Consider the following 26,156-nt stretch of genomic DNA (forward strand, 5'->3'; position numbering starts at 1 on the left):
ACGTTTGATTAATTTTTAACTATCAGTTAAATCACTAATCTCAATTAAAGACACTCGCAAAATACAGTAATGCAATTTCTCCTGCAATTTAATACAGGAACATCAAATAGGACCAGTATTCTGACTGCATAGTTTAAGAACTGCTGCACCTTTGGGTTGCATATCTATAATTCAACATGCATGTTGAAACGTGGGCCCTGAAGAACTATTTCAGTTCTGTTTCAATCCAGTGACTACAGAGGAATTTACAACAAACTAGAAGCTATGTGAGATTAAAACAAGGTGGATGATTGTTTCCCCTTTGCTAAAAAAAATTAATCTCTCTGGATTAGAAAGAAACAAACTCAGTGTAATGGGTTGGGTTTTTTGTCACTGTATAAATTGCGATCACTTGTTTCCAGCCTGGAATATCACTATGCAAACTTGTTTTTCATGCTGTCAAAAAGGACTACTGGAAGATTAAATTCTTTCTAGTTTGAGAGAAAGCCCACGCTTCTGAAAATGGTAAGGCATCTTGCCACAACAGGCTGAATTCCCAGTCTGGGAAATTCCACTGAATAGACCAAGGTAAGAAAGAGATTAAAAAACCCATAGTATTATAGTAAAAATCTCTACTTCTCTTCTGCTCATCTTTTCTTGGTTGCTGCTGTTCACTAATTTCTTTAATTGGATGGAATGTCTACATGACAGCCATTAGACTGCAGTTCTGTTTATTAGTGCAAGATCATTTCATTCAATTTGCTTAATTATCAATTATTATTATATATTATTATATCTTATTATAATGATGCTATAATGTCTGCTGTGAACCTGTCTGTGATTATTTCCTTGTTATTGTTATTGCTGTGCACAGAATGAGAACCTGTAAACGTTCACACTGAGAGTAATGGAACAAAGAATTTAACTTTGCCTAAATAAAGCTTTCTTTCATTTAGAACTGGATTTATATGAAATGGTGGGCTGTGATAGCAGAAATCTAAATCAGAGCAAAAATATCCCTTCATATCCTTGGTTGTTACTAACCCTGCCATGAAGCAGTTCCATTCCAAGTAATGAGAGACTCTATTATTAATACAATTAAGAATTTTACACATTTTAAACATCAAATGAATTCAAAAACATTACAATAAAAAGAATGTAAATGTAAGGAAACTAATCTCAAGAGATGAACTGCATACTAATGGGATCTTTTCACAACCGAATGACAGACTATAGCCTGTCACTGAAAGGATACCTTCTTTTGATTTTGGATATTTCACTTCATTTACAGCATCTTTGACTTCTTTCCAGGCATGCTCTTCACCAGCCAGTTTCTCAGCATCCTGGATAATGGAAACAAATGCATATAATGAGAAAAACAGTAAAATGACAATATGCAGTAATGATAAAAAAACAGGGTTAAAGGATTTAACTCTTAAAAGCTACTTGTAGAAACTGCATTGCTGTTTTCTATAAACCCCATTTCATCTGGAATTCATACTCAGCCTGTTTTGCAAGCAAATGAGATGATATAGAGAAAAATGAATGCAAACTTGAAACATTAAACACTCAAATCATATATTAAGTTCGCAACAAGAACTATGATCAACCAGAAGAATTAATAGACTGTTTTTACTATCAAAATGCATTGAGGAGATCAAATTCTTCCAAAGACCTGCTACCTAAGACTTCCCATAAGCACACTGTAGAAAGGATTTAGCAAATTATTTTGCTTAACCACATGGTGATTTTAGAGACAAACAGTGGGAGTTTAGATTCATCCATTACAGTTATAAACATGTGGTTCCAGGAGAAGTCTACAACTCAGAAAAAAGCTGAACTACCATTTAAATCATTACTATTTCTTCCCTACTCCACTGGATTCTACAAACAGCTACATTTTCCTATCGCTTTCTCATAAAGAAAAAAAAAAAGATTAATGGCTACAGCAGTAAAGAGAAAGTTTCCCATTTCAACTCTCTAGCAGTGACTAACTGAACCTTAGGCAAACCACTTGGAACAAATGCATTAAAGCATCTACAGACACAGTTAAGCATCCTGTGAGATTTCCAAAAGCATCTAGTTCTTCAATTTCTATTTCTACAGAACTAAAATACCTTTAAAACTCTGGCCTGTAATACACTGCAGTTCATTGCTGCTCTCTCCTTATAAAATGCCCTGCTACTTTGAATAAGAGGTTTTTTCAAGTGCAAAGTCTTGCAGGAACATTTTAAATTCAGTTCTAAAAAGATCAGTCTTCAGCAGGGGTAGAGGTCTGCAGAGGAACAGAGAAAGTGTGTTAAAATCTTACCAAGTGCTTTGTAACCAAGAGATGCTCACCAAGAATCACAGGAGCACCTCCACTGAAAAGCCCATCATCTGTAATTGCTTAGAATTACATCATTTTCTTATTCCACTGCTCCCCATTTGCCATAAATTCAGAAAAAATTTACAGTGAGAATCAGCACTGAGTTTCACATTCAATTTGCAGTTTTGTCTTTCTATCTGCTTCATGAAACAGCAGACCTCTGTGGATTCCAGGGATGATTAAATCAAGATTTAATCAAGGTTGTTCTCAGCTGCCCTACCTTCCTGTAAGGCCTTACAAGGAGGGCAGCCTGACCCCATTGCATTCTGAACATAAACTTCCCTTATAATCAGTTCTCTGAACAAAATGATCACCCGGAAATAATTTTGTGCAGAGCTGAATTTGCCATCAGAAGGGATAAGGTGAATGTTAGGACAAACCTGCAAAAAAACCCCAAAAAACCAAAAAAAACCAAAAACCTGAAAAAAAACCAACAAACTTGCAAAAACAAAACAAACAAACAAACAAAAAAAACCAAAAAACAACCCACAGAAATTTTATCAACACAGTGACTGAACCTGCCCAGCCCTCTTCCAGCTGTGCAGTAGATGGACACTGAATCTCCTACTGAAACAATCTCTTTAAAATGTCTTCATGGATCAGGTGCTGCTCATTGACTGATCTAAAAAATAAATCCAGCCTATAAGATACTAATAATGACATCTGTGAAATCTTCCATTTAAGGAGCTACCAAACCAGAAAAATTGTTTTAACTTATATTTTCTCACTAGCCCAAGTATCGTTCAGAGTGTTTTTCTAAGATGTTGTAAGCCCAGCAACTAAAACCTCAGAAGCATGGGAATTGAGAGAGACTTATAAGTGAAAGAAGGAAAACAACTATGCAGCAAGGCCAAAGACTTAGGGCTCAATTTGCACATAGCAAGACTGATGGATGAATGACTAAAGTGCTCACTCAGATGGGCTTAATCTTCCTCTGTCTAGTGCAGCTTTTTGAGTTACTGTTGTTTTCTAGCATTTAATTAGCAGCATAAAGCAGGGCAAGGTTGGGAGTTCCAACCTTCACTCTAGTGCGTAGAGTTAAGTCAACACTGGCTTCACATCCAGGTAGAGAATAGAGACTGTCTGCTGGACCAATAATCCCCCAGCCCTCTCTGGATTCATGGCCTTTATCCTTTTTGTATGAGAGTTCAGGATGGAGGGATCTGGGCAAGATTTAACTCACAGGTTTCAATGAGACATTTTCTGTGTTCTTAAGATGAGGCATTTTAGGGATTGGCTGACATAAGAACAAGCAAAGACATGGCTAGCTTGGCATTTTACACTTCTACTGTTCTTCATCAGATTTCCACACATGAAAGAAGTCCTGTCCTTTCCTAAATGCTCTAGTTCAAGGTATGGAGGCTGTTTCCAAACAGGCAGCCAAGCAGGGGCTGCAAAACAAGGAGAGGCTGTCACTGGGAACACTGCCTTCCAGCCTAATAAGCTTTTTCTAAGTAAGTTGTTTCTCTCCATTGGAAAACACCTTCAAAGTCATGGCCATGCAATATGATTAAGCCAGTTAAAAACACAAAGCTGTCTTGGAGTTGGAATTATGAAAATAATTGATATGATTAAAAGTTATACCAAATTTTTAAATTCAATCTAAGAGCATGGCAGTAACAGCTATGAGAGATACAGCTTTCTGTGGAGTAACATCCTTTCAAACATCTCTTTTGAGAACAAGTTCCCAGTCAAACCTCCAGGTGTGCAGAGCTGCCAACAATAAAGATGGACTTTTTTCATTTATAGAAAAGAATGGCAGCTGAAGAGAAAAGGCTTTTGAAAAAGAAGGAAGATCTGGCAATTTCTGCCTAATTATTTTCCTTATTTCTAACTCTGACACTAAACACAAGAGTTTGCTTCTCAGAACAACAAAATATTTTTCTCTTCTCTTCTCTGTCCAAAAAATAATTAGACCAGATAATCTAGTCACACAGTGTTAACAAAAGAGAGAGAAACAAGAAAACTGGAGGGTATCTGATGAGGACTGTAATCTGTTTGAAGACTGGTCAAATATAAAATGATCTGCAGTTCTAGCTTTAAGTGATAGGAAGTTTTATTATAAAAGCATCATCTCCTGGAACAAGTACAGACATGAGACACCACAGAAATAAGCATTTGAAAGTAATCACCTCTTCCATTCTCTAGTATTTCTATCTAAAAATTACTTCTCTCTCTATCTTTTCTGCTACTTGAGTGTCCTGAACACATTCCATCCTTAATGGAACTGTCCTTAGAAAGGAGTGCAATCTACAAAGTACAGATAAATGCCTCTCTTTCCTTCCTCTTCCTTCACACCACTCCTCTTCCCCCAGTTACTCATCTGTTTCATATACTTCCTGAAAGTGCTCCCTGCATATTAATTTCAGGCACCACTTCTTTCACACACAGTGTTAGCAATCACTGTTCTTTGTGATCCCAGCACTGAAAATCCTGATTGCTGAAAGATTCCCACATGGACAGCATGTCCTCTAAGAGAAGATATTTCTCTTACCAAAATAAGCACATGCTAAGCACCATTGCCCTCTCCCCAGAAGTGCTCCCACAGCCCCACCACTGCTCATCTGTTATGCACTGCACCTCCAAAACTCTCCTGACCACTACAAAGATTCATTAAGGACTAGTTCTCCTTTCACATTTAGGTTACAGTATAGTTATGAGACATGGATTTTTGGTCCTCTCTAGAAAGTTCATCTTTCTCCTTGTCATAGGTGGAGGTAGAGAAACAAGCCCAACATTGTCCACAGAGAGGAAACCATGAAGAACTCCTCACCTCCCTTCAGAGAAGGGAGAAGTGGCAATTGGAAAATCCAAAAGGTAAATAACCCCTATACCTCTTTTTCTCCTTCCTAGCATTCCTCCTATTTGAAGTATGTCCAATGGCATCTTCATTATGTGCCTGTTTTCAGAATTCAGGTATCCAGTCCCACGTAGGCAGAAATAAGCAAAGCTTTGTAGGAGGCATTGGACTCCCAGGCTGCCCTGAGACAAGTGAAAAAGAAGGACTAAAGTTTTCCCTGACCAGAGTCTGCTCTTCTAAATATACAAATGAATTAAAAGAGTGCAATGTAACCAGCAAATGTCAGTTTTACAAAGGATAAAAACATATAAACCATAGTTCAAACAGAAATTAGGAGTCTAACAAGAAATATGATTGGATATGATATTTTTGCAAGACTGAAAATCACAGTAAATAATTTTTTTTTTCTGAACACGAAATATATTTCTAAATAGTAATAAAATTAATAATAATAATAATAATAATAATAATAATAGTAATAGTAATAATAATAATAATAATAAAATAAATAATCCTGTGTGGCAGCAGCAGATAACCCTGTTCTCTCTTTTTTGTGGAAGCTTAATTTTGAAGTTTTCTGAACTGTAATACTTTAACACCTTAAAAGCCGTAGATACCTCAGATACCTAACCATTTCATAGAAATTCTTGTCCATTGCATATGATTTGCTTAATTTTTAATAATTTCTAAAAATTTAGGCAACTATAGATGTGCATCTGAACAGAACAGAGGAGCTCATACACATTTAAATTAGGGCATGACATTTTAGAACAGATCTCATACACTGTACTCTGAAAGCATAAATAATGATTTTTTATTTCTGTTTCCATTTTAAAGTGCAGGAGCGACTGCATGTTTGTTTCCAGTAAACTCAGTAACTCATTCTTTTACGCTAGACAGCAAAGAAAAGCATTAAATGAGTAAAGACACTGCACATCTTCTGAAGTTTCCCTTTCAGAAAGATGAAGAAGAGTGTCAGTGAGAAAATGTGGTACACAAGCTGTGATATTGCAGCTATACTAAATTTCTGACATGAGTTCTCCAGAGCAAAAAGGGCACGAGGGCCTGCCAGGCAATCACAGGTGCAAGCAGCTACAGACACAGCAAAAGGAAAAGCACACTTGAGTGCTTCCTCAAAATAGCTGAGGTCATCTCCTATGAAACATTTTCTGGATAAAGTTTAAACTCAGAATCAAAGACTTCTCATCTCTTAGATTCTGAGGGCTGTGGTTTATAGAAGCCTGCAGCTTCAGCTGAAGATTCACTCACCTTCAGTCTTGTGAGTGTACTTCATTAAGAGCTACAAGTATGTGAAATTACAGCGCACACAGCCCTGGTGTGATTCAAGATTTACAAGGGATTTCTGAAGTTTTAAAAGCTCCCTTGCCCTGCTCCATGAAAAATAATGCCAGGTTAATAAATACCAGTTTATCTACCCTCTACAACCCACATAAAGTTGTCCTCACCAGAAGCCTTGTGTTTTCTGTCACGTGGCTGAGACACGTGGCAATTCCAAAGGTATTCTATTTGCCGACAAAAACAACACTGTGTTCCCTGTAAGGCCATTGGGAGGGGATGGGATTCAACTTCTGAACAAATTGAATTTGTACTTTTTCTTTTTGAATTCTCAGATTAAAATAAGACACATTAGAGCTGGATGCCATATTGAATCTGTGCAGTACATTGCTCAGTATTAGGCAGGATGCATTCCCTCACACAATCCATACCAGCTCTTCATGGATTACTGCCTCTGGTGTCTGGAAGTGCATAAGAACTGCACTGGCTAGTAACAATCTCAATCACATAGATATTGGAAAATTTAGCAGCTCTTCACACCATTCATGTTTAAGTGCTCTACTTAGGCATTGAGATCAAGATGAAGGTCTTCCCACACCCTGCATACAAGTAGTGCAAAAAGACAAACACCTTCACAGGGCAGTATGAATAACCTTCCCTTAACATTACCCAATTTAGTTACAACATTACTATATTTACACAAAAATTTAAAAGTGACATCAAAAACAACTGTGAGAAATTTATTAAAATGAGATGCTTTTGATAAAGAAAAAGTTGAGATCAGCAAGTCTATTTTAAGAAGACAGTTGAATTTAATAAAATTAAATAGGACTAAGATAAGTCCATCTTAGATTTAATTAACCCAAACTGTAAGGTAGGAGAAGCAATCAGACAAACAATTCTTAACCTCTACTGCTGCAAGTCCAATATCTGCCAGGTTCACAATTCTGCATAGCAGAAAATAGTAATTCCATTTCTGTCAGAGACATACTCCATTCTCCTTCATTGCAATCCCATTTCACCTATTAATTTCTGTGACTTTTTTAGATACACACATTTTTAAACAGCCTTTTCAAAGATCACTGCATCTGTACTTTGTATGATACACAGGCAATCTCATAAATGTGAAGAAAATTTTATAGTGAAGAAAATGGACATCATTCTTCCTACTGACTCCCTTGCTATATAGATTCAAGATTATAGATTTCCTTGCCAGAGGAAAACACAGTGTTTTTCCATTTCTTTTGTGGGTGTTTAGACACCCATGTTGAGATTCATTTGCTCAAATGTAAATATTTGGGCCACCCTTCTCTATGACAAAGAAACACTCTCTGGGTGCAACTTGCATTATCCTAAAGCAGGCTTCTAAAATATGTCAGATGAATAACAGTCAAAGTGTGTTCATTCTTCTCCATTTTATCTATAGAGAAAGCCTAGAGCAACTAGCCCAGATGATATTTATCCTGTAGCTGTCTGAGATGTGGTGAAATAAATCATAGCCGTAGATCCCCCTTCCAGATGTAGAACACCATTGCAGTGGTGGTGCATTATATTTCAATAGGTCCAATTTACCAGCAATTCCAGTTACTCTCTATTATTTATCTGTTCTCAGAAATGTTTATTATTCTCTCAGTCTTTGTCATCCATTAATTTTACTGGCAATGTTTTTGCAATTACTTTAATTTCATTCATGACAATGCTGTGTACTCTACAAACAGAGTTATTATGAATACACTTTGGAATTATTTCATAAGCATTATATATAACTGATTATTATGGTGATTTAATATTTAAGTGTGTTGTCAGAACAACTTTTAGAGTGTACATATATTTAGAGTGTGCATATAAAATTCCTGCAGTAACAGAAAATACACCAAAAAAGCTCAAAGTTTTTTATTAGTCTCAAGCATCAGAGCCCAATGGAACTTCTTTAAACCCAATAATGCTCCCAGATTGTGTTATTATTAGAGCTTTTTTGTTTTACATCTACTCTTTGTGATAAAAATCTCAACAAATAATATTTCAGATGCCATTTTCTCTCTTAGAAAACAGTATAAAAGGATGTTAGGCTACTTAGCAAGAAAGCATCATAGTATCTAAAGATAGGTCTGGCAAAATATAATAAATACACAGGGCTAAGCAGCTAAACTACATCATAGCACCTTGCTACCTGGAGACTCTTCAAATGAAGGGCACTTAATGAAAGGTATTTAATGCATTCTGAAGTCATTTCAGTTAAGTGTAAGTTATTCTGGTTGCTGACCAAAACATTTACCATATTTATTTTTAAACTAGGTCCCTTACATACTACCACTCTTTTTGGGGTCATACTTGCCCATCTTTGTGTCACACACAGCTCAGGCCCCTGGGGATGACTGACACTTTGCAGACTCAAGACTTCAGTGCCTACTCCCAGTCAGGATGATGAGCAACAGGACTGAGTTTTGTGCCTGTAACAGCACTGCCTTTATAAATCTCCCTGTGTCAGGAGCTTAGGGCTGACTGCACAATTCCCATCCAAGCAGAAATAAAAATTGATTGGACAGTGGGAAGAACAATAGATAGAAGTTCACTATTTATCAACTCATAAAAACCAGAAGTGGGGAAAAGCAAAGGAAATTACTTACAGCTTAGCAGCAGTGAAAGAGGGCCTTATGCCAGATCACCCAAAAATTCTTGTCACGTTTGTAATTCCATTGTAATTTCCAGCATCAATACAAAAACAAACCCTGTGTTAGTTCATCTACCTGAGCAAGGATACTGTTCAGCCTAATCCCTAGCAACAGTGAGACTGGTATTTCACAGACTGTCTTAGACATTATACATTTGTTAAGGCAATCTCTAGGTCTCTCAGCACACAAACTGACAGCTATAAGGCAAATCTTCTTTATTCCTTAATTCTGCAACCTGTGGAGATATGGAGTGCCACTGAGTGCATTTAGTGGCTCAGAAGAGATTTGTAGGTCCAAAATCCTTGGAATTTTCAGTTATTCACAAGGTATAATCCAATCCACATTCATCAGTTCACTGAAATATGCACTTAAGTTTAAAAGCATATATAAATCCCATTGAAGTTAATATCTATGCAAATGACTAAATACTTCACTAAGTAGAAGTGTAGTTACTTGTGGAGATCAATATATGCTTCAGTGATCTGAAGAACTTGTGCCCATTGAATTATTGGTTCTCACTGAAGATATACTGACATTAATTTAGATACTATTTTTAAACACTAATACCAAAACAATTTAATATCTTAATGCATGAGATACCACATGATAAGATTGTAGCTATAGTAATTCTGTTTTTTTAATGTATATTGAAATGTAAAAAAAGAGTATTTACTTCAGCGTGTGCTTTCTGAATGAATGGGTGTGAAATACAGGAGGCTGATGGTTTAGAAAAGACCATGCAACATGATTAACAAATACATAGCTGATCAATCCACTCTACACCTCAAAATATTTGCTGGATCTCAAAATTCCTAGAGTACTGACAAAAACTGGTTGCCTAAGTCACTAGTATGCTTCTTGATTATTTAGCATCAGTACTCAAATCCACTCTCCAGCCTCCAAGTTTTTTAAGGTCACGAATAAAGGAAGTGGAATTAATTTTTTACAACTGCAGCTCCCTGAGTGAGTACAATACCTGGAGTTTCCTCCTCCAGAGTTTTGCCAAAATATTTGACTTCTGACTAGATTAATATTAGTTTAATATAATCAAAGAAGAGGTTTGCAAATACTTTAAGAAGATTATGTATAGTGTTTTAGTCATTTCAAGAACTTCTTTGGAGAATTATTATTGAGTGTCCCCTAACTAACACCAATTTAAACAGTGAAGGCTCTTGCAGGGTTTAAGGGAAGCAGTCAGAAACACTCCATAAGGCAAACAAGTGCTTGAAACAGTTTCCAATATCTTTCGGTTGTTCTGATTTGATAATATGAACATTTTAGTCATTTTCACAAAAAATACGAAAGAAAGTGAAAGGGACATTCTCTAAAACGTCATAATGCCATGGAAACTATTATAAGACCCTTGACTATTTCTCAGGGCCTTTATTTACTGTTTGGACAGCTCCCGTGCAGCTGGCTCCTGTTGACTGCCAGTGTTAGAAGTATTTACATGCCTCAGCATTCAATGGTGATGGGTGAAGGTGGCTCAAAGCAAGGAGAGGTAGCCTACATCACAAAACCTATACGGAAAATTAGACATCTTACCTCAAAACAACTATTCATGGCACCTCATACAACATAATTTGGTGCTTCATAATCTACACTGGATTTCCAGTTTTCCAAAACACAGTACCAGAAATCTATTTCTTTATGTCCTAATAAGTACTCTCCTCTAAGTACTTCACTCATTGCTTGAAAACAGACAAACTGTCCTAAAATATTTCTCCCAGTCAGATGGATGAGTGCTGCCCTTCCAAAAAGCTACCTCAACACTTTCTTTGTAACATTTCTTTTGCAGGTCAGGGTTTGTGGCAGGGGAGAAGCAGCTCACTTCATATGGACCACCACCATCATTAACAAAATACAACGTAGTAGCTACAGAACCTCACAGTATCTTTGTCCATATACAAAATGTCTAGAGATTGAAGCTACTGTATTATTAGGTAGTAGCTAGAATCACATCTAAAGCACTCCGAGCTCAGAAGGATTTCTTTCGTGCAGGAGAATGATGCAAGCTTTACATAAAGCTATACACTAGAAATACTTTGAGAGTGAAAATTTTGTTGTCTAGATATTGCAGAAGGACATGCAGGAGCTTTAGTTTATATCCAACACTAAGACAAAGATTCATACCATAATCAATATGATGCAGCGACAAGTTTTTCTTAATGATGGTCTTCAGATAAATCTTGGGCAGAATTGTGATACACTGCTTTACTACAGTCCCCAGTTCAAACCACTGCTTATGGTATAGTCAACATCTTCCATACCATACACTGAGAAATCCCATGGAAAACAGCAGGACATCCTTCAGTGGGTCAAAGAAAATACACAATCCTCTGAATCCTCTGTAACTCTTGTGGCTAGAGTACATATGGCCTTCTAAAGCCTGCTGGCTTCTACACACACGAAAGTTTCTCTTCATGTCTCAGAATAGAGCTCACAAATACAAAATTTATAACTACTACTTAGTTATTGCATTGTTGTGACATGAATTAAATTATGGCAAGAAGCTGATATGGCACATTGCTTATCATAGCAATTTTTCAAGCCAAAGCATTTAGTCTGCAGTTTTACAGTCTCAAAAGTTATAGGCCTCCTTGTTATTCAAATGAGCTCATTCTTGCTTTAATACACCTCAGAGGATATTAGTTAAGGACTGGAAATTATTTAGGCACTGAAGAGGATGATTCTGTCTTTCTCAACCTATGTATGGTGCTTCCTACGAATTCAGCCAGAATCTCAATTTTGAATTATTACACTTTCAAAAAGCAATTAGAATGAAGTCATGATACCTGATGACCTTGCCACATAGTTCTAAATCAGTCAATCAATATTTTAAAAATAAAATTTGGCTTGCAAAGTGTTTAAAAGCTTAGAGGCAGCTGACAGGAGAGCCATCTCTCTTAATTTAAATAAGCCTAGAGTGAAAGATGCACTTTCACAACGTGGCATGGGAAATAGCAATGTGAGTCTTTCTAGTAAGTTCCATGCAGAGACATACTAAAGAATGTATGAGAATAACTCATCTTTTTTAATTTTACTCATATAATGGGCATTTCAGCATCTAATTTATGAAGGGAGATAAGAAATAGTGCTTCACATTACCTAACAAAGGTCACAAAACAAATAGCAGCAAAAGAAAACAACCCCCACCCTGTACTGGATGTGGAACACATTGTTCATGAAATAGGAAGATCTTTTAAACTGTCCTTGCATGTTCCGTGCATGTACCTTTGCACACACATGTGCATACAATACTGCTTTTGCCATTCAGACCTGGGTTTGTCCAGTGCAGGTACATGTCCACTTCACCACAAAAAGCAATCACAGTGAAAGGGTTCACAGAATATGCTGTTCTTTCAAGAGAGGGAATGATTTAGTTCACAGATTTAATGGTGGGTAGATTACCAGATAAAAATCAGGACCACTGGATTAAACTTTTCCCAGACTTTTAAAAGTTATTATTGACCCATATAAGGTAAAACCATGGTCATACTTATGGGCTCAATGTGCACAAAGCTGCTTAACACAACCAGCCATTATTCCTCTTCTCTGATTGGAATTTTCAGCAAACTAGGACAACAGGAACTGCAATGAATCTAATCTTTACCAAGCATTTACACCTCCTGTATTTGCAGTATTTATTTCTAGTGATTTCTGGGCATTGTATGGACAGTAAGTGATCTCAGACAAAAATACACTGTAAGAAAGGAAAGATTTATCAGGACAATTTTTTTTTTTCTAAGAAAAATGAAACAAAACACAAATTGCTGAGAATCATAAGTATATAGTACACAATCAGGATGGCATTAGGAACCAGAAATTTGGAGTATGCAGAAAACAGAATCAGAAGAGAAAGACACATAATGCACTGATATGAAGGAGAATCATAAGAACCATAGTAGATAACATTTATTCAGAATGGAAATGGTTCCCACGGAGTAGTATTGGGTGATGTCTTCAAGGCAAGGTCTTCAACAAGGAATGAGTTAAAAACAACAAGAACTTGAGCTGAAATTACTTTAAGATGGCATATTGCAAAAAATTTCAGTGAGATAATAAAATTGTGTCCTATTTTAAGTAACTCTCAAATTTGCTGATAAACAGTAGACTACTTTTCTACCTTTTTTTTTTCTCCATGTTGGTGTGATTTCAGATTGTTTGCTGACTTTCATGTTGCTATTATTTATAAAACTGGCAGTATCAGAATCACAGCTACATTGTTTTTCAAGGTTTTAGATTGCACAGAGTAAAAAGAATATTTATCCCAAAAGCTGAGAGTCTAAGAACAGACAAAACAGTAAAATGAAGGGATCAAAATACACAGCATGCCCACAAAGGCTGACTTGATGGTCAGCCCATATAATTTTGCTGTCCTAGTTTGAGTTTTTAAAGGTAAATGATAAATTGCTTTAGTGTCTGAAAGGATTTTGCTTATGCCCAGAGAACCAATGAATAAAAGGTATTTCAAATCACTTTCTTCTATTTTTTCTTTAAACTTCATAGCTCATTAAAATATACTCTTGGAAGGAAAAAGATCCAAGCTCCTATTTTTACTTGATTTGGAAGAGGAATCTAGAAGAAAGATTCAGTGCACATCCTGGACTCACCTGAATCTCACTCATCACCTGATGCACTAGGAGAGTTGTGGGGTTCTCTTACCCCGTAGGGTCTGCTCTAACAGATAAGAAAAGACTTCATTCTGGCTCTGATGTAGATATTATTTTGTCCAAATTGGATGACCCTCAACCAGAGAGATTTTTGTATCCAGAAAATCAAAACTCATTCAGTCCAGAAATCTGCAGTTTAAAGTTGCAACATCCTTATTAATTTTTTTAATGACTTATGGGATCTGAATTGAAACTTATCATATTTCAATCAAATCACCTAATTAATGGCATTTTAAAAGATCCAACACACTGCAAAATAGAAAACAGTGACTGATAACAGATCAAGAAAAGGCATCCAAAATCAAGAATATTCTCTAAGGTACTACTGTTATTAGAAACCACCTTGACAGGCTGAAACACACAAGATGTTATAGGAGCTTCAGCAAAAGAGAATTCAGAGATTCAAGTTCAGAAAATGCAATGACTGGCTTCTATACATATTTAGGAAAAAAAGTCTCTCCAAAATCATTGCAGGAAAAAGTGTTTGGAAAGTGATTTTTCTGATCTAGCCTTATATCTAAATTACTGCTATTTCTCTCTGAATATTCTATGTTTATTTTAAATTGCTAATCCAGAGTGAGACTTTTCTTATTTCTGCTTGTCATTCAGCAGAGACCAAATAGTGACTGCTATAGGAATGACAACATGTGAAAAAATAAATTCTACCACTAATAGCTAGTTCTAGCATTCCCAAGGAAGCTGGACATCCAGAAAGGATGGATCCAGAAGGATCCAGGCACTTAAATGTAGCTGCAACAGTCTAAAAAAGTGAGGAGAATGCCCTCTCTTCCTTTGGTAAAAAAAGTGTTTCTCCTTAAAACATCTGCCAGAAAATTTAAGTTTCCTATTAGATGGCTGGATCTGAAAGGAATGAGATTCTGCTTCACAGAGATGAGCAGAAAGCCAGACTCCCAGGAGGGTGCCACACTCCCAACTTCTATGTTTGCTTTAAATATGAACTCGATGGACCAAACTGATACAGGTTAAGGATCTCCTGAAAAGGCAAAGAGTTTACATACATCTTTCAACTCATGTCTATTTATAAGAACAGCCAGATCTTTTCCATGACCTTGACAACCCAAGCGAGCTCCAGCTGGATGCTGCCAAGTGGTGACCAGAGCACACTTAGGCAGTCCCAAAGCAACTGGGATAGGCAAGCTGTCATGGAAAAATGATCACAGTGCATTTGCCACTGTCTTTAGAACTGCACTTTAGGGGAAAAAAATTACAATGTTGAAAGATGGAAGGAGCCTCAGAAGTCATGTAAGAAATGCTAAGAAGCTGAAGACACGATGCCTTTGTTAATGAACAAGAGATCCCAGAAATTAGAAGCGGCTGCCTTGTTTTTTACTGTTATTTTTGGCACTAGAAAAATAAAAGCCCTCTGTCCTTGGCTGTTTGGAAATCCATCCCAAGAGAGTAAGATCCTCTGAAAGAAACAGAAGAGTGTTAGTCTGACTGCTGGATTTCAGGAATGAATCCAGGATTTATGTCACTACCAAATGCCTTGCCAGAGGGAAGAAATAGCCAGCCACCTATGGAGAGAAACAGCATTGTGTCCCTGCAGGCTCCAATTACTGCCACTGACTTTTGTAGGCACTGGTTATATTGACATTGGGCTAGAGGAGTAGGTGGGTGAAACATGACTGCTCTCTGGCTTGATGTCATCCTGTAGTTTGCTTCAAAGGCAATTCTAGTGGCAAAACAGTAAAAAATATGAGGAATGAAAAATTTCTACAATTAAGTATTGCAAACTCTGCATTTTGATAAGAAATTAATTAAACCAGGATTTTATTGGAACAAAATCCTGATAATTTTTAACACACTGTTTAGTACTACATTGGTACTTAGCAAGTTTTTTAGAATCATGACTAGAGAAATAGATGCTCCTAGTTTTGTCTTTGCTTTGATCAAAGGGTTTTATGTTCAGCTAGCCTAGCCGTATAAAAAGACAGTGTATTCAACAATCCTTGCTTCCCAGACTTCATCTTTTGAATTAATTTGGAGGTCTCATCTTTAATATTGTACTTGGGAAACTTAGTGAGAATGTAAATGTCTAAAAAAAAATAAATATTAGGAAAACTGGGACACAAACTTATGGAACTTCACAATCCAGCAATTTTAAAAGGTACTTCTTAACATATAATTTTGTGTTTCCTGTGTCCTAAATATATGATCCCTGAGGGAGGGGTGACATTTTTGTACTAACACCAGTATAGTGATTTTGCATGAAGCTTTTACATCCTAATTAAAAACAACAGTCAATAATAATACTCTTTATCTAACAATGTCTCTGTAATTTAAGCACATATTCTTCAAAGGTATTCTGAGAACAAACATTAAGATCAAAGGTGAAGATGTTGTATAATGTATCTTTTGTCATATTCAAGTCTCTTTCAGGAAACCTGGTGAGGCAAATCAACCACAGACATGCTGCAACAACTAATTTGATCAATTAACTTACATTTGATGAAGTTCTAAACTACAGTTGTTCCCTCTGCTACAAAAATAATGTCAAAACTTCAGGTTCAGGAACTTATTTTGGGGGGGTGTGGGTTTATAACAGAGCTGGTGGATTTATATAATAACGGGTAAGGAATTGCAGGTGGTGTTTTTAGGTAGAGGTTGATAGCTTGATTGCTGTTCAGGTGAACTGATTTTGAGAGCCCTTGAGTTGGAAACTGGACTTGTGATGTTCTCTACCAAAATTCAGGCTGCAATATAAGTAAGTACTGTTTTCAAAGCAAAAGAAATTATTAAAGGGATAACATGCTTACTGGCATTATGTTGTTATTAACTTTGGCAACTCTCAAACACTGACCAAATATAAAAATGATTCAGAGTCAAGTCCATTGCTTTTGACCTTGTAATAAATAAAAGCTTTCCAAAAGCCAAACTAGACTAAAATATTAAATCCTGGCTCCAAAAGAGAAACCCGACTCATAACAAAACCATTCTATAAGCACAAATGTCCCTGAAATCCTTGGCTGAAGATGTACAACATGAACAATTCTCTGGCTCATGACTGTGGAAAAAACTGTTCTTCATTTAAAAAATGTTTGTCATCAATGTAAACCCATCTTTAATTATAATTAATGGAAGGGGCTTTTATGTGCTGGAATAGTAATATGTTGCCAAGAGTTCAGCTTGGCACACATTTCTGAATTACAGTGGAGATTGATCTTAAAATGGAGCAAAGAATAATGTGCAAAGCTGTCAAAGATACAATGAACTGAAGACAATACAGTAGCTATAATTATAAGTATTAACAGACAGGACGTATTCTATGAGTGACTTTTAGGAAGATATGTTTTTTTCCCCCTCTTTTAGTTTCTGATTTGTTTTTTCTAGCTTTGGACAAAAGTCTTGTTTAGATTTGTAGTTAGTGCCATTTAATTTCTCAGGAACTGAACCACCAAAACGTTCACCTCAATTTTATCTGAACCAGCATACAGTGGTGTATTTGTGCTTGCCAGACTGCTTGTCCAACTGCTAAAAGACACCGGCCAGCATTATAGTACATCCTTAGAATTTAAATGCAGCTCACATTGAAGCTCAGGCACAAAAATTATTTAAGATTCTCAGCTCAGCTATTGCCACTGTTTGCTTCTGTGTTTTCTCATCCTTGATAGCAGCTATGCACCTAGATTATTCCATGGCTGCACTCACAGCTGGAGAGGAAGATAAAGAACTACTACTGTATAGCAAAGATTCCCTTTGGAGTCCTTTCACCAGCAGTAACCAGTGAGGAACTGCTCATTTTGCTCATTTTCCCTCTGATTTTGCATGCAGTGCCATTGTGACTGCTCAGGCATGGAACCCTTCCCTTGGTCTGGTGAGCGCCAGTGTGTATGAGTTGATGCTAAACTTCAGTAACTTTGGCTTCAGCAAGGGTCCCTGTGGCTGGGCTGCAGCCCCTTTCATGATATTGAAAATGTAGCCTTTGCCTATCTCTAATATCTGAGATATTAGAGTCTCAGATCCTGACAATTTTGCAAGGGAACTGTGCACATCTGGGCAGTGTTGTAACTGGACTCTGGTTATCCATGTCAGCTAGCACAGAAACCTAACCGGGTCAGTCTTGATTTTGTGTTTATATATATTTCATGGAGCAGCATAATTTTTCTCATCAAATTTTATATGTCTAAAGAGTGGGCAATTTACTTCAAGGCACTCCTTTAACCTCTTATCCATTCCAATTTTAATGGATTTCTACTGAAGACAGTATGAATGAGCTGCCTGTCTTTGCTGTTCATATGAGGGAGGCAGAAAGCACACAAATAAACCCCAAACCATTCTGCTTCAAGGAATTATTCTCATTTTAAAAAATCCATCATATAAAGATAAAATACCTTAGAAAATACAGGACCTTTCTTCATCACCCTTTGGGCACCAGAATACTCAGCAGATTAAAGGGATAAAGGTATAAATTACCTATAAATTATCTTCTCACTGCCTTTTTAGAGACTGAACAAACCAGAGCTTCACAGAACATTCACAAAAATGATCCCAAATACACTCTGATCTGTTTTCTAGTCAAAAACCTGGTGAGCTCCAATTGAAATAGCGGCTTCCTACCAATTATGAAAAATAAGGTTAGATCTTAGAAAACACAAAAGTTGCTCTTGAATAAAACAAATTTCCCAAGGTCACTTGCAGTCAGCTGACTTGAGAACAGAAACTTGATACCATCTTCCTTTTTCACTCAGGCATTTAACACTAAATGAGCAAGCCTTTAAAAAATACAGCAGGAAGCATAAATTTCATTGATAATTATCTTGCCAAGTGTTTTTATAAATATGAATAAATAAGGATGCATGTAACTAAGTACAAATAAACATAAGGTTTATGGGCTCTTCATATAAACTTGCAACATATATTTCTCAGGGGATTTGCAGGATCACTTTTAAAACATTACAAAAGATGTAGAATAAAAGCTACAGTGCAAATCACTTGACTTAAAACTTTACTATAAATTGATGTATGCATCTTGAGAGCTTTCACTAGTACCTAGTATGTGTTCAGCAGCTCACAAGCATACTCAGCAAGACAGCAAGACTGGAGTAACACAAGCATTATAAGTGTTTGTGTGTCTATAAATGTAAATTCAAAAAGGGTTCTAGCTTTTTGTATGAGATGACTGCAACTGAAAAAAAAAATCCCCAACACACAAGAACTTACTTGAATGGATAAAGCATTTCTGGAATTTGCATTTTTACCTATCAGAAAGATACATGAGATGAATTGCTGTTGACTAAACTATCTTTTTTCCTACAAAGCAATGTTGCAATATGGGAATTCACTTTTAGCTGACTATATTGGTTCACAATATTGCCTCTGCCACTCTTGATGATCCCAAGTTACAGCTGTTGCCTATTCTATTCACAAAGATTTTGCTTCTTAAAAATTTTCTAAGATTACTTGGAAATTTGTCTCAGTATTAGGGATATTTCAGCAGGGATGTTTTGAATGATTTTATCAATTTTAAGCATCTAAATCTAAACCCAGAATTTCCAAAAATATTATCTCCTGCTGTACCTGCAGTGTTACATGACTCTCAGCTTACCAGCAGTGACTAAGACAAATGGAAGAAAAAAACCCAAAAAGCTAGTCATGTAGAGATTTTATAAATTCAGTTGTCACAGAGAAATGAAACACAATACTATGAGGACTGCTGCAGATAACATTTAATCACCCTAAAGTGAAGCTGAGAATAAAGATGTCCTCACCATAGACATTAACAGATCAAGCTCGCATGATGCTTCTAGACCTCCACAGACCTCTTAACATAGTTGCAACCAGACAACCACAGACTTTCAGAATGTGGTCACAAAGAGCTTTCCAAACATTTCACAGTATCATCCCCAGGGAAATTTTGTGAAATGACAAAACAAAAATTTATAGACTATGAACACAAATGAAAATAATATTTTCAAAAGGGAAAAGATAATGAATTTATTTTAACCTTTGTATGAGAGTATTGCTTTCATTAATATATATGCACATATAATTTCACTACAGGATTTTTTGATGTTGTATGTTGATTCTTACAACGACATATACACCAGCCTGGAGATATTATTTCCTAAAACATTCCACAGGCTGAACAGTCTTTACACCACTTGCCTATGCTTTCACAAACTTGTTAAGTGATCCTTAAAGACTCTTTAGCCTGCTTATTTTTCTTAATCATCATTGCATCTGTGAAGATGCCATTTACCTAAAACTAATCAAAGATTTCATGGCACTTGAGTGACCATCTTTAAAAGAAAGATAAAAGAGGTCTTCAGTGCCTCTGAGTAGAATTGCAGCAGCTTTTATCAGGCACAAAATGCCAACACGGACAGGAAGTAATTTAGCATTATGTCATAAGCATGAAATTTTCTGTGTTCTCATTTTTGAACTGCCTACTGATGAATCAAAGCATATGTTGTAGTTTAAACTTTAAACTTTGGGGGTTTCTTTTTCTGTTCCTTTTTTTTTTTTCTGCGCAGCTATTATTTCATGAATCATATTATGCTCTTTGGAATTACATTTTCATCAATACCTTTCTTACTATTTCTAATCTTAAAGGAACACATTTAGCTATGGCAGGTGACTCACTCCAAACAAGCATTTGTGAAAATAAAAGCAACTGTACATATAATAAAAGAGCTAAGTGCATAAAAGCTGCTATAAAGCCAGCCTCATTTTGCCTATTCCATTTAATCTCTCATCAGCCTCTGGGACTAATTTAGTGTGCCAAGGTTGTATAAATATGAAACAAACCAAAATATAATCAAGTGAGGCTAGGCTGAACCCTAGTAAGAGATCATATTGAACAAAAGTTTATCTACTACAACCACTGACTTGCTACTCCAGGAACTTGTGATGTAAGTGAGCATAAAAACTACAAAGTCACCCAAGGATGTTCATCATTCTCTCTAACAACTGCTGAACAAGCTTGGTAGTTCTTGAAAATTACTGATGCAGGTGTTTGGCAAAATTAATTCAACATTATTTTGAGGATAAGCACAACCTTCCTGTAGTATCAGACAAGTGGCTTCTATTGAAGCTCCAAGATTACTCTTTTGAATAGAAAAATGCCAACACTTTCTGCTTTTCTTTCATTCAGAGTCGTCTTTCACAGAAACAAAAACCGCAATGAGGGCAGAGGCAATTTTCTCCCCTCTTCTGGCCATTTAATTAGTAGCAAAAGATAAGTATTACAATAAGGAAGGAAAGCTGCTGACAGGCCTTAGAAAATTCTGTTTCACTGGCAAGGAATTTCTCCTCCCAATCTACCTTCTCTTGATTCTGGCAGAGTGGACAATCACATTCGAAGCAATACTGGCGCATCAGCTGCTTCTGGCGTTCCCTGGTAGGCACCAGTGATTCAACATAGCTGATGGTGAGCTGTACATAAAAAAAAAAGAGTTGGTATATTTTACAAAAAAATCCATATTCTGTGTATGTATTAGCAGAGGCAACATTTTTTTGGATACAAAGTTTTTCCCAGTATGAAATAAATTGCTAACAGGTTATTTTCCAGAAGAAATTGACTACTTTTACAGAAGGTGAGAAAAAGAGAAAGATAATTTCCATGGAAGAACACTTTTTCACATTTCAAGATCAATATTGTTTGAAATTATTAATTCCACCCAAAATTATCACTATTTCAACTTCTAATCCTTATTTGTAAGAAAAAGAAAAGAAAGGAGAGTAAGAAAAGATAGCAAAGAAACTATGCATAAAGCATCTGAATCCCTTGCACATGAAATCTCATTTTCTGTCTAGCTCCAGAGCTTAAGAGTGTATTTACCACTAGTGTTATACAGTATCCAACTATCTCCAATTTTTTTTTCTCAGGGAAGCCCCTACTTTCTTGCAAATATATGTTTGAGCCTGGGGAGAATTCCTCATATGCCATAACCATTTTCAGTGTCTCTGTGATGTTTCCCTTGTGACCAAGGAAGCACAAAAGCATTGCAGTCTAAGTTGTTGAAACTACTGACATGAAGATTTATTAAAATGATAAAAGAAAATTTGTGCCTAAATTTGTGCCATTTTTCAACTTCTTACACTGTACAGAATGAATTCCAATGAGCTACAGAAAAGTCTGTAGTTTGTTCGCTTTGATGCCTGCCAGAAAGAATTTTACAGGACTAACCATTTGTAGAGTTCTTGAAATGTTTAAAGTGCTTCACAGGCACAAACTAATGATAAGGAAAAGGATATAACAAAAACACCCGCTCAGTTCAGACACTATACGCCCAACACACTTTGAAACACTCCAGAGGGGTCAGAGCTGAAAAAAAAATCAGGTCACATTATTTCATTCTGAGCCTAGATACTTCAGCTAATTGGGAGAATTTTCACATGGTTTTCAGCTAAGTCATGAGAGTCCATTCAAAGAAATTACAGAAAAACCTGACCAATTTTAGAAATGACCACGAAATCCATTGTCAGAACCTGCATTTTTGCAAATTAGTGAGCTTTCTAATTGAATGAGCAATTACCAAGCAACTAAAACAATGCCTGCATTTTTTTTTCATTTATTATCACAGTGTAATTTGATTACATATTGAAGGAGAACTGTGTTAAAAGAAGTCTACTGAGATGGCAAAGTCAAGCATTTAAAATAAATATGACCTCATAATTGAAGAGTAATAGTACAATTAATTAAAGAGACAAATTAAAATTCCACAATTAATCAAAAGTTAGCAAATGTGAGAACTTTGTTAGGTTTAGAATTCTAGATAATGTTGTTCTGTCCCAGTTTGTGCATGTGTGAGGGGAGAGAGGATTAGTTGCACCACTACTGGCTTACAGCAGAGCAGTCTGTACTAATATTTCACATGGAAGCTTTAGGCTTCCCTCTGATCTTTCTGCAGTGAATGGATGGAAATTGTGTTGCTTATTTGTTTTCCATCCTTTTCTTCCAAGCTTTGTCTCTTCTGCCCCATTATCTCCAATGTCCCTCTTATTCTTTCTCTTCTGTTCTCAACATGAATATCATTTTCCTGTCTTATTCTCAACACCTGATTACCTAAACCTGTTTTCTAGCCATAAATTATAGCTCCTTGCATAGCCACTTTTGGTACAATGGGATGATTTCTTTCTTGTGCTAGCCTCAGATCTGTCCTTTAGCCTTATCTTACAGCTTTCCCCACCGTGTTCACTTGCTTTCCCAAGTTAACAGCTCTTGTTGCCCTATTTTGATTTTTCATCTTCAGTGACCCCAACAACTTTGTCCTCAATTCTTTCCACAGCTGGTCCTAATCTGCATCCCCCTTGGTGTGGTAAGAAAGATCTGTCTCCCTTCCTTCCCACAAAGCATTTTCCATCCAAGCTGCAGTCCTAACCTCATCCTTCAGACATTCAAAACCCAATTTCTCCCTCCCACCAAAAGTCTCCCAATCTTCATGTCTCCTTGCAACTCACAAGTGTTTTCTGTCAAAATAATTTCACACACTTGCTGTTCCCTGTCTCTTGTCCTTTGCATAAACATCTCTGGTTTTGACTCATGTCCTGCTGGGCTTTAGGTTCAGGTGGCATCCAACAGTAAAAAGGATTTAACCAAGTTCAGACACAGTGAAAGACAGCAAGAATCTTCTGGGGAAAAAATAATGTGAGATTAGTGAGATTATTTGCCAAAATATTTAAGACAATGGTTTAAACCCTGTCATTACTATTGAAACCATCATTAGGCAGGGTTTAGTTATAATACTGCAAAATAAACACAGAGCAAACACTAAATATACCTCACCTATCCAGCCTACAGGCTTCATCCCTTTCTCTCTTCATAGTTTTGGTTTCCACCCCCTCCCCCTTTTTTCATTTATGTTGCAGAAACCTTGGGGGTAGGAAGAAGTTTAAAAAAAGACATTTCTTTTTCAAAGGTTGCCAAACAGTTGTGGATATGAGCAGTCACGTACCAACATGGTCTGGATTAAAACATATGACTGGGCAGAAAGAGGAAAAGAGGTTTCATCACATTTATCTCTCCTTTTAGCATTTTAACAACTTAGGGTCTCTCTTGCCCAGGTTCAAATTCCCAGCCCTGCCAGCAGAAATCCATAAGGCAAAAAACGTTTGTAGCTGGCAAACTGAGTGGCAAAATGTAACTAAAATATTTAGAAATATGATCAACATAACAGCGACTGAGCCTATACTAATAATTTAATTGTTTAAAAACAAAATTTCTGTATTCACGTCTCTCTTCTGTCCTTGGTTTAATTTTGGATCACTTCATTAGATGCAAGGCTCATTTAGCTTGTACATATTTAGGAAATATGCCCATTTATCAAAGGCTGTCTTAATAGTATTTGCATGTGGGATGTATGCTACTAATTAAAACATTACTTCAAGTGACCAAAGCTTGCCTCTTTATTGCATCATTTATAAAGAATGCAATAAATCTTTTCCCCCCAAACTGGAGAATATATATTAAAACATTTATGAAGGCAAGGAATTATTTAACAGCCATGTGACTTATTGACTCTTAAGACTCTCTCCTTAGAAATACAGCACTGCCTGAACCCTGCTTCTTGCTCTGACACAGAAATTCTTTAATCATGGATATGGTGTTTAGTTTCTCATTTTCCTCATCTGCCAACTGAGGTAGACACAATTTTCCAGTACTGCCACGATGCAGTGGACTGACTTTATGTGGGGGTTTTGTTGTTGTTGTTGGTTTTGTATTTTAGTTTCTTTGGTTTGTTTTGGTTTCTGTTTTTTTTGTTTTGTTTTGTTGGTTTTTTTTTTTTTTGTAACAGAATATAAGTCACAAAATTTCTAGACAGAAAATTCTGTAAAAATTTAAAATCAAGTATTTCAATACTAGCAGCAGTAATGGGTCTCAGAATCTTAGGGAGGGTTGTGTACAGATGTCTGTTCCTGAGACAGAGCTACAGAAGTGCTTAACAGTCTGCACTCTTTCTGTTTTGGCATATAAGATCAAAAGGCCTTCTGCAGTAGTACAAAACTAGCAAAACTTCTAATTCAAGGAAAATTTTGTTTCTAAAAACTTAAACGGGAAAAAATGTAATGTGTCAAGCATACACAGATACAAAACTTCTCACAGAATTACAGTAACAAAAACACTATATAACTTGGTTGAAATCTATCATGAAAATAGATTTAATTGCTCATCATCTGAAATGATTATTTGCTTTCAGTATTTTAAAAAATGTTGCTCTTTAAGGTACAGTCAGTTATATGATATTCTGAAGAAAGATAAAAATTTGCTCTAAATGAACTCTGAAACTGGTGAGAAGCAAAGAACCCGTTTTGGAGAAGAACTCCACCTCAACTAATCCATTCTGCCTCCCAGCAAGAGTAATTTATTTGAAACCATGAAATTTCTGATTGGAGAGGAGGAGAAATCATCTCATGTCTGCCTGCAAAACACCAGGTAGACTCAGCAGCTAACAAAAATCAATTGAAATTATAGCACACATCTTGATGCTGTTTGAAGTGGTTACTTAAGGGTAGGGAAATGATGAAGGCCTCTTAAGAGTAGGCTGCTTGTCTTTTTGACAAAACTAGCTGATAGGCTACTTTCCCAGTAAAGTAACCCTCATGATCTCTAGACGAATAATTTTTGCTTTTTAATCATCCTTGCCCATATCTCACCTTGCTTTGCGGCATTTAAATTTCATTTTTGAGAAGAGCTGCAAGTAAAGGAAATCTTTGTATGCTGTCAAATTAACATCATCTAACTGTAATAGTCAACAGCACAGAGAAGTTGTGGGGCTCCTTCCCTTGTAGAGTTCAAGGCTGGGTTGGATGGAGCTCTGAGCAACGTGGTCTAGTGAAAGTGTCTCTGCCCTCAGCAAGGGATCAGATGACCTCTGAACAACTCTAAACATTCTGTAATTGTGTAATTACCTTGAAGAGCACAAAGGTGTTATAATTAGTTGTGATATTCTGGAAGCAAAGCTCAGAATGCTGAGATGACCACAATGGCCAGTCATCTCAGCTCCCCATGTCTCTGTTTTCCCTGCAATTACAGGTGGTCAACCACTCCTTAGAATGAGTAACTGCTGCAGTGTGCTCTGACAGAAAGCACTACAAATGTGAAAAAATATATTCCTGTATGGATGGAATAGTCCTCTTCTACTAATCTGAGCTTGAGTTGCTACTTAGCTTCTTATTTTTGATAAATCTTAGTGCTTAATTTCTATTAATTATTTTACTGAGGATCTCATTCTGTCTGCATCTAGTGTAAGTTTGAACAAGACAAGAGAAAATTTCTAGTGATTAGAATTTTCTTGTTGCTTCATGACTTGAAATAATGTTCATCTTACCATCTCAGAGCACCGAATTTATTCAGAAAACCCAATCAGTTTCCTCCCTGACATGTATCTTCATTAGCTCAGATCATG

The 26,156-nt window shown here is 36.4% G+C and overlaps 1 protein-coding gene across 1 annotated transcript in view; it reads right to left on the reverse strand.

Moving 5' to 3' along the window:
- SMYD3 (SET and MYND domain containing 3) overlaps positions 1–26,156 on the reverse strand; it is a 383,237-nt gene that overhangs the window by 47,629 nt on the left and 309,452 nt on the right. The window contains exons 8-9 of the mRNA XM_030944597.1: positions 21,073–21,183; positions 1,235–1,322 (exon numbers count right to left, since the gene is read on the reverse strand). Of these exons, the coding sequence (XP_030800457.1) occupies positions 1,235–1,322; positions 21,073–21,183 (199 nt within the window). The remainder of the gene's footprint in view (positions 1–1,234; positions 1,323–21,072; positions 21,184–26,156) is intronic.

This window comes from Camarhynchus parvulus, chromosome 3, assembly GCF_901933205.1.
Source record: "Camarhynchus parvulus chromosome 3, STF_HiC, whole genome shotgun sequence".
In the NCBI taxonomy this organism is placed as follows: Eukaryota; Metazoa; Chordata; class Aves; order Passeriformes; family Thraupidae; genus Camarhynchus; species Camarhynchus parvulus.